We start from the raw sequence: 10,448 nt of genomic DNA on the forward strand, positions 1-10,448 counted from the left end.
AAAGATAACCAAATATGGAATTGACCTGGCCTAAATTTGGGGGTAGAAATAAAGAAATCATACAAACCGTCGAGCGTCAGGCGAATCAGCAATCTCCAAGTTCTGGAACAGGTACGAACGAATGGACGAGCGAATCGAAGATCTAATCTGCACGGCACTTCGAATGGTTCGAATTGAACTGTTCGTTTAAATAACCTAGTTTGACTGTTTAAAACCTTGTTATGAAACCTTTAACCTGGTTACGTAACCTTTAACCTTTGTTGAACCTTATTCCGGTTCATAACACCTCATTGTTTTATAACACCATTAATTTGTTGGTTTATACCACTTATTGTTTTATTACCTGACACTAACACGAAGTAACTGACAACTGAGATTAGGTAATACGGTTGTCGTATATATAATGTGAAAGATAAATATGTGAAATATACGCTTTTATTCGCCTTTTCAATTTCTACAGAGACTGACTGCACAAGAAGAGTTTTTGTCATAACACTAATGTATTATTGCCCAATTTTATAATAAAAGGTCAATTCATGACTTTTAGAATTTTGGGGGAAGGCCGCTACCTTATTTCTTGTTATTTTGTAAAGAAATAAGAACTTCCATAACTATCACTTAAATTGCATATTTGTGGGTCAATGCTTATCAGCTGAACATTACGGGATTATTTTGGCTTGTTTTTAACTTCAATCAGCCGATTCATATCACGTGAATCACATTCTAAAAATAACATACCAAAAGTGTATGCAAACAAGTTGCAAATTCTCTCAATCGAACGAGCACATTACAAGGGAAAACGTTGATATAAAACTCTCAGATTAAACTGACTTGCAATTCATGTGATAGTTATTTATTTATTTGGAATTGTTCATTGTTCTTTCTTTCTTTTGGGGATTTTATTCTTTGTTTACTTCGGGAATGGGACAGGAGAGAACGACCGACTCGGTTTCTATGATAAACCATTCAGTAACCATGGGACTCTGGTGATCCCCGTGAGCAATTAACCTCGCAAGGCTCCGACCTAAATCGTACGAGCTAAAGGAGCCATTGCTTGAACCGGGTAGCATTTGACAAAATGGCGAACTCTGTACTCGATTCAGAAAGTTACCGAATGGATTTCCTGTGACTCTATCGCACAGGAAATACTTACAATATGATTAATTTGGAATAATGAAATAGAGATAAAAATGGCCTAGTATAAAAAGATAATGTCCGTCGTTCTGATCCTAAAACAAGCTCTTGCCGTGTGGCTTATGACCCCGAAGGGATTTGGGCATATCGAGTCAAGCTGGAATCCCGGAACGGTATTTTCTCCCCAGAGACCCCACCGGCGTAAACCGGCGGGACTGCAGCATCCATACCATTCCAAGACTCCCTCGAATCACCCAACAAGAGCTTGGGGATTACATGCTAAATTGCTAACCTCAAAGTCTGTATTTGGAAAAATACAGTAGATCAAAATTTGAGTGCAGACGATAATTTCACGAGCTTGCTCTATACAGGTCTGCTCTGGTCGAAAGTAATTTGAACAGTGAACAGTGTTGCCAAAACTTTTCAGCGTCAAGGCGCGGCGCATTGACTCGCCAGGCCGCGGTAAAGGATTCTCAAGTAGCCCAATTTTTTAAGCTTCCAAAAAAGCGCCCAATACCGGATATTTGGGCGGATTTACCTGAATTTAGAACGCAAAACACCCAATTGGGCGGAAAAGCACTTGACTTTAAAACTTCCGGTACTTACTGGGAAGTTACTGACCGATCAATAAATGGTCACAAAACCCATTGTAATTTCAATTTGGAGCTTCAAAGGCTCAAAACCATTATAAATCGGCTAAATTGAAAGGAAAATACATCAAATTACTGCCGCGGCCTGAGACTGGCAAAAGTAGCCCAATTTTAGACAAGTAGCGGCATGCTTTTTTGAGTAGCGGCAAGTGATCGCCAAGTAGCCCAATTGTGCGCCTAAGGCGCGGCGTTGGCATCACTGACAGTGAACAATTTCCTTTCTTTTGAGAATGCCTCAAGCTGATTGGCCTAGAAAAATTGGAGGAATGACGTACTGAAAGCTGATTGGGCAATAATTTGTTATGACGTATTAAGTGTTTTTTTTTTTTGAAAACTCCTGGTAATCCTAGTAATTAGTAATTCTTTAAATTGCTCTTATTTCGAACTATAATTTTACTAATTCTTTAATAATTCATAAAACTGGCCTAGTTTCCAAAACTGGGGAGAAGCTGCTTTCTTATGAATATAATAATTTAATGAGAAATAAAGTATTACGAATTCGCACTGTTATTTGGGAAACCCCTCGCCGAATGTGAAGAAGTCACGACGACGAAAATGATGAAAATGGCGTCTTTTCCAAAAGTAAACATTGAAATTTGGCAGGGAATTTTAAAACAATGGTTGCACCTCCAAAATTGGGCACCATATCAGCAGAAACCTGAATTGCTGAGGAATATAAATATAGAAAATCTAAGAATTTGAACCATGTTTTATACTGAAATGGACCGAAATGTCAGCCGATCCACGAGGTAAAATTGGCGTATTTTGTGCCGATAGAACCCCATTTGCCTTGGATCGGACTGTTTACGTGGACAATTTAGCTTCGTACATGCATGGAAATTAAATAAACGATGCAGTTTTGGCATCAATTTGGGCCAGGAAGTCCTGACATTGCATGACGGAAATCCCCATAAACGAATACAATGCGACGACATAATAAATTAGGTAAGCTTAAAAATCTAGATTAAGGCCTACAGCTCCTCCCGTTTCAATTATGTCTCCAATTTTAAGCATAGGTTTTAACAGAGTAACTGATATCGCCAAAGAAACTTGAAACAGGGTCAGGCCAAAATGAAACAATGGTATGATAAACATGCCAAAGAAAGAGTGTTCAAACCAGGTGACAAAGTTCTAGTACTGTTTCCAATTCCAGGACACCCATTGCAAGCCAGATATCATGGCCCATGTGAGGTAGAGTCAAAAGTGGGTGAAGTAGATTATATGTGACCGTCCACGGCGAATGAGCCGTAAATTCCTCCCCCGGTCAATTTTGTTTTATTTCGTGTTTAAAAAATAAACATCATAAACTTAAATATGGTATATCATTTGACTTCAAACGATATCCAGAAGCGGGGTTATGGTTTGTTAAACTTTGCTCCTTCAACAAAATTATAGCTTTTTTAGTTTCTCTGTGTGTCTCTTTTTCCACATTGCTGGCAATAAATATCAATCAGTCATAATTGGCGGTCATTTCAAATCATCCCCAAGTCAACGAGGTTTAAGAAGGTTCTCTCATTGTTAATTGTTGGTTATGCATACCTATACAAAATACAATGCCTGGTAACCCACCACTTGAAAAGGATTTAGCAAAAGCAAACAAAGACCAGAGCTATTAAAAGTTCTATAGCCATCTAAGGTAGAAGCTTATTATCCACTTCAATAAAAGGATTATTGATTGGTGTTGTGACTATCAAAATAAGACAGATGTCGCGCCAGCTTAAGTGACCGATGAATACGACCTTCGTACACATTTTACACCGTAACTCGGAATACAATTTAGGGAATTTACGGCTCGTTTGTGCTGCCGGGTCACATATTATCAAGATTCCTGGTAGACGCAAGAGCAGGCAGTTATGCCACATAAATATTCTCAAAGAGTATGTTGAAAGAAGTGACATTGGCATTCCCAAACCGGTGTGTACTGTAAAACATGCTGATAATGTAGACAAACATGCCGATGTAGACAAAATTGCCAATGTAGATAAGAGTAAAGATGACAATTCTGATGTCACATTTGACCAGGATAAAGAGCTAGAGCACATAGTACAGGACCATCCTGTAGAATCCCTGACCAAATCATAGAACAAAAGTTTGAGAGTCATTTTGGGATCTTTGATTGATTCTGAATAAATTTAGCTTGGGCTCACCTCCTGAAACTTCCGGGCATTCCGGGAATAGGTCAATCAAGGTCACATGGGGGTCAAATTTTCAGAATACTCCAATTATGTCAAGTAATATATCAAAATACTCGTTTGGTCATGAGGATTCCAAAAAGGTATAGTTGTTATGTGCCAGACCTTTCAGTTGGGCGCTATGACGAAAAATGTTCATAGGTCAACGACCTTTTTGAATTCTGACCATAGTTAACAAAATAGTCTGAACGTTTAAATAACATTTATTGTCGGGTTATGAAAACGTTTTTAAATGTTTTCACCAACAATAGCGTAACTCTTTGGGTCAAAATCAAAAAGGTCTTTGGTGATTCATACCGGATTAATTTAATTAGATTTTATACTCATAATTATTGGTTTAAAATCATGTTTCACGCATATATAATGAAACTAAATGATCAGATCCCAATTAGGATGAATACATTTTAGTAGCAAGTCAAAATGTCTTAAGTTCTATTCTTTATAAATTCTTTCTATTCTTTGTTTATGGGCCTTTGGTTGCGTGAGCAGCCCTAATATCTAAAATCTTTCAGAGCCTGGTTTAGCATTGAAAACGTTGCTCGTAGAGTTTATCGTAGTACTGCATTGATAACCTTGCTACTTCTACTACATCTTCAGGTAGCTCATCTGGGTTTGGGATTGGGGTCGGCTTACCAAATTCTGCAGATTCAAAGGTACATTTATGAACCGATTGGATACCAGCGGCACTAAATCCGTCCTTACCAGTGATCCATTTGGTTAACATGACCTCGTGACCAGTGGGCCATGTTAGCAAGGAATCATTGAATGGAATGCCCAATGTATCACAGTAGGCTCTCATCATTCGTGGGGTGTCGGCTAAAAGATCATCAGAATCGATGATAATTGGCTCTGGTTCCTGCTCTTTCTTGACGTATTCGACAAAATCATACATCTCCTTAAAGAAATACCCTGGTGGCATTAATGGAGACATCTCTTGCTGCTTACGTTTTGGGCCTGGCATGGGCGCCCACATTTTCTTCAATGACGCAAACACCTTCAAAGGATGACGAATTTATAGGAAGGTATGGCGATACCCCGTGGGAAGGGCATTATAGTGTCCATCAATGCCTTGTACCATATCTTTGATGAAGATTAATATTCTTCTTCTAGGCGTTCTCTGACCCATGAAAGACTATGCTTCGAAGCCTCGTAGATGTTATCTCCAAGAAGCAGCTCTTTGAATCAGCTGGTGGAAGGATTTGGTCTTTCATTTGACTCTGAAATATAAAAAAGGAGAATGAAAACAACATTAATGTAAATAATAAATTTACGGGATCGTTATATGATTACAAAATAATGTTTATAAATAATCGGTCCAAAATTCAACTCAACTTTCCGGAATAGCTGTTCATAATATTTCGTCTACGATAATCTAAGCAGTGTTGAGTAGATTTTTTGATATCCAGATGTGCATCTATAAATCCTTGTTTTTCACTTTCAACAGTATACTCTTTATTTCACTCTGCTCCAGTCTATTATACAAAATACGGTCACACCACAGATTATAGAAGGAACTGTGGTCACACTCTTAACTCTTTTAACACGCAAAGTCTTCTTTGTGGTCACACTCTTAACACGCACGCAAAGTCCTCTTTGTATTCACACCCTTAACACGCAAAGTCCTCTTTGTGGTCACACCCTTAACACGCACGCAAAGTCCTCTTGGTGGTCACACCCTTAACACGCAAAGTCCTCTTTGTGGTCCACAATGTTCTCCAATGCACGATAGGCTCCTCCTCGGACTTCACAGCAGGAATTCTGTACTCCCAAGGCTCGCACTCCAATCGCTTGCTTACGGTCAACCTGCTCACATGAACAACCCTTACTCTGCTACCCCTAGTTCTTCGGATGCAGACACCACCTCCCGGCAGCTGACTCAGTACTTGATATAAAATGGTCTCTGCCAACACACTCCGGGTCCTTCATCAACTCTCTTGGTACCTGACCCTGGACCCTGACTCCCTCAGCCTTACGCCATCATCCACTCCACGTCGACCATAAAACCTATACATACCATTCCATCGGTATCGTGAAAATAATCTTGAGCATCCAAACCAAAACCAATCCCAGGCTCAGGATCACCCTATAATAGACATAGTACTCTTCCTTTTCGGTGGCCCATAGGCTTCTAGCACGCATAACTCCTCCAACACTTGCTCCTGCCCCCTTGGTAATACAATCAGCACACTTTACCGACTTCTCGTACCACTCTCCCATATCTCTAATTGTCAAAATACCTCTCTTCGCACCTTATGTTTCCCACTGTCTCATGTACGTCTTTATCAAAGAAGAAAAGTACTATTTCCCCCAACGGTTAATTATCTACCATCTATTTTCTACTGCAAAATAGGACCAATTGCCCCATCTTGCAGCTGCGTGTCCTACTCTCCATAGAAATCAATCTCCCAACTCCACGCGCACATTCTTAGCTACTATGGCCCCCTTCCAGTCCTGGTTTTCTCCGCACATCTCCCTCCGTCTGAACCCCAGTACCAACAGCTTCCTCCTATCTGTCTCCTGCATCTACACGTACCTCCGCGTTTTGCCTCCTTCGCCTGTGACTCAACTTCCCGATAACTATTCCGCTTTACACTTAACTCTACTTCTTTGTCATGGACATCGTTCTTCACCCGTTCCTCTTCAATGCGAAAAAACAAATCTGTGGCTTCCGCACAGCTCATTGCTTCATCTTTGGGTTTCTAACGAAACAACCATTCACGCAACTCCACAACTCCAAGTGCTTGCTTTAAATGCAACTTGGTAATCTCATCTTTCTTTCTTTTCCCTATACCCATTTCCGGGTACGTTAATGTTACAGCCTCAAAATGTCACGAGCCAGAGTCTTTTCTCCGCTAACCTGTCCCCGATTCTTCAAGTTTCTTCAACTCGGCAAAATAGCTCTCAGCGCACTCCCTCCGTTCAAATTCTCGACGTAGCAACTCCACTAGTTCCATATCTTATCCTACCTGTGTCAACCTCAGTCTCCTACGCTATCCCTCGGGAATAAGTAATTAGTGACAACACATCCTCCCGATCTCCTCTCCCGTTCTCCTTACATGCATTGAAGGGTAAATGCCACGAAAAAAACCCTTAAATTTTCAAAATGGTGGCGGCGGCCATTTTGGATTTTGGCTTCTAGCGAAAAATGCCGGGATTTTCGCGAGGGACATGGGGGCTATTTTTTTCCTAAATGGTCCATAGAAGTCGAATCAATCGTCAAACCTTACTAGCCAGAGAGTGGTCACCAAATTGAGTTTTTTGACCTAACTAATAGTTTTAATTGCTGCAAGTGCCAGTTGATGTCCTTGAGACTCACTAACTCTAGACCAAAATGGAAATTATTTTACAGAAACTCATGGTGGGCCTCACCACCGCATGGGAATTTTTATGGTCGACCTTAGCCCCGGTTAAAGGCCCATTCAGTGATTTGCTCATCCGGACGATCGTAAAAATCATCAAAATTCAGATTTTGGTACCTTTGTAATTGGCATAGATGTGCTAACATAGCCTGCTAGTGGTTCGGTCGAAAGCCGTGTATTTTAGACAAAATAAAGCATTTGCATGATTCTGGACTTTTGATACTGACAGTACAAAAGTCCGACTCGAGATCGAAAGAAGCTCACTCTCCACGTACCAACACGCGTTGCGTATTGTTTCTACTACTTATTACATCAGTAGCTACTATTTTAAACAAAATACACAATTTTAACTGTTTTTCATATTTGAATTGACCGTTAGTTTGCCTCGGTGACCTTTAATTGCTTATTTTGTTTTCTACTACAAAATTGTAGCTTAAAAGCGTCTGTTTTAAATCAATTTAGACTCTACTTCCCCGTGTTAGAAACACTGGACTAGGAAGTTTTTCCAGTCGATTGGTGGCACACTGTACGAAAATCTCGATTTTCTCAGAGTTGAAGTAGAAAACCTTTCTAAAACTTCTGTTTTTTGACTAATTTGTCGATGTATTCAGGGGAAAAGTGGTTTAATGAAATTCTGTAGACTTATTCTTTATTTCTAAGCAACTCTGACAAATTTCCATTTTTTTTAATGTTCCTGTGAAATCACTGAAAGGGCCTTTCAGGTACTGGGGCTGGGGTAAAAAAATATTACTAAAATGAGCGTTAAGGGTGGATCTACGATTAGCTTACACGTTTTAGAAGGTTTTCGGCAATGGATTTAATGTAATACTAAAAAACCTGTATTGATAAAAGTACAACAAAATTAATAAAACACATCAATTCAAACCAACATTGCAAAACATAATATAGAGAACCACTTTCATCTTACATCATCCTTTACATTATAAGGAACCGCCATTACTTCGTCATATGTCAAATACATACTTGACCAATCATTTTTTGTGTTATTACATTTGCAGGTCACATGAAAGGCGATCCCAAGAAGTTAGCAGTTCCAATGTTCGAAGCAATGCGTGATTTCGCCTTAGACACTCATCCACAGTGGCTGCATTTCATTAAAGTAACTATCCTCAAAGAAGATCTCTTCGATACTTACAAAGAAGCCATGCAAGACACATTGGGCAGATATTGTATGGGAGAATAAGCCAAATCGGCATTGGAAGTTTACAATGTATTATGGGACAGTTTTTGTAGTTTTGGGACACTTTGCCCTCTGACCTATTGGGAAAATTAAGAAAAATTGTTTTTTGTGCGTACAAAATATAATCTAAAAAGAATGAAAACAAACCCAAAAAACATTGTAATTAAATAAATTAATTATTTAAATACATAAATGATAACATTATCATAATAATAAGTTAATTAATAATATTATAGCAATTTTACCGATATATCAGAGGTCAAAGTGTCCCAAAACTGCTCTCAAAAACCGGAAGTTACAAAAGCATAACTTTCATAACTTTCCGTGATTACCACATCATCCAACTATAAACCGTTTTTTTGTACTACAAAGGGTGACGTTACCGACGGTGCTCTCGGGTGATTCACCACGTGTACGTTCTATTCGACATTATGCAAAATCACAACAAAATACACCCAAATGAATCAAGACTACACCCAAATGTGTCGAAAATACACCCAAATGTGTCAGGAATACACCCAAATGTGTCAGAAATATATCTTACGTGTTATAAAGGGACGGGTTATACTAAACTGTTATTCGATTTTTGGCAAAATCACAATGATATAAACGACGAGAATACACTGTTGATATTGACTACATGCCTGCGGAATCGATTGAGTTCACTATCAATATTATTGATGTGTCATGCTCCCGGGGTCATGCTTATTGAAATTATAATACCCCTCGGTTACTAAACCCTGGATCTCAGGTTTTTGAGAGAACCATTTACCAGGTGCTCACATTTTGGTATTGATAACGGAAAAATCTGTCAAACTTTTTACCAAAATAAATCGCACACCTAAGGTCCTGGGTTCACCCCGGTGGTTCACTTCACGAAGCCAAATCTTTTAACAAATTATGTTATTGTCGATTTAATGGGGTGTTTTTTTACTAATTTACGATGTATGAATAGAACATTCATAAAATATTGAAAAAAGACAAAATTACACATGCCTAATTTACATGATTACAGCATGAATACATGAATAGTTGTAATTAGCTAATTTGCATGATTAATTACTTTTCGTATATTTTCTGTTATCAAATGAAAGAACTTTCTATACATATGTGTGCAAAAAAACCCGCACCTTCATATAATGAATGGTTTTCTATTTTCGTCAGTTTTGAATATTAAATAGCTGGACTTTATTTGTGTGGAGATTAATTGCAAAAACACTGTAATTGTTTGATTTATTACAATTATTAAATGAAATACTTAAATTAATGCTGCTTTTTCAAGCAAGTATCCAAATAAGCCTTCAAAATCTCGAAATGTGTCAATTTTGTCATTATAGCCTTTTGTGGCAGGTTTTTATCCCATTTACAAGCATCTTAAAATTGTACTACATCACAATGCATTGTCCGATTCCAATTCTGTTTTTTGATTTTTTAAGCTTTTATAAAGATTATTTTATATAGAAACATTAAGTAACGTGTTTCTGCTGCACTTATTTTTGAGATGATATGCCTAATCAAAGAATATTTGAATATTAACTCATACATTGTCTTATTATTGCAAAATTAATCGAGGCGTTGACATTAAACAGACCAAAATGAGTAATTCATAACAGTAACGTAATTTTTTCATTCGCATACAGCCAGAAAAAACGTAGTGAAAATCGTGGATTTAGTGTCAGGCCCTTCTTTTACCCACAAGATGGGGAAAGGATGACGACCTCTATTCCTGAGGTGCTGGCATAAGATGCATCTTTGAGAGCAGAATCGCAAAATAAATATATATTCTTAATCATGGTGGAGTAACTATAGAACATAATTATACCAAGTTAAATTGGAAAGTGACTTTCATTACATTGGATTATCGGTGTTATTTGAAGTTTAATTTGATATAAATAGTAAGGAAATACAATTT

General features: G+C 38.2%; 1 protein-coding gene across 2 annotated transcripts in view; it reads left to right on the plus strand.

The window, feature by feature from the left end:
* The window catches only part of LOC140165876 (O-acetyl-ADP-ribose deacetylase-like), a 65,161-nt gene extending 56,522 nt beyond the window's left edge, over positions 1-8,639 (plus strand). For both annotated transcript variants that reach the window (XM_072189219.1, XM_072189227.1), the window contains exon 5: positions 8,355-8,639. In XM_072189219.1, the coding sequence (XP_072045320.1) occupies positions 8,355-8,539 (185 nt within the window). In that variant the 3' untranslated portion in view covers positions 8,540-8,639. The remainder of the gene's footprint in view (positions 1-8,354) is intronic.
* Positions 8,640-10,448: the final 1,809 nt, after the last annotated feature.

This window comes from Amphiura filiformis, chromosome 1 (genome assembly GCF_039555335.1).
Source record: "Amphiura filiformis chromosome 1, Afil_fr2py, whole genome shotgun sequence".
Lineage (NCBI taxonomy): Eukaryota > Metazoa > Echinodermata > Ophiuroidea > Amphilepidida > Amphiuridae > Amphiura > Amphiura filiformis.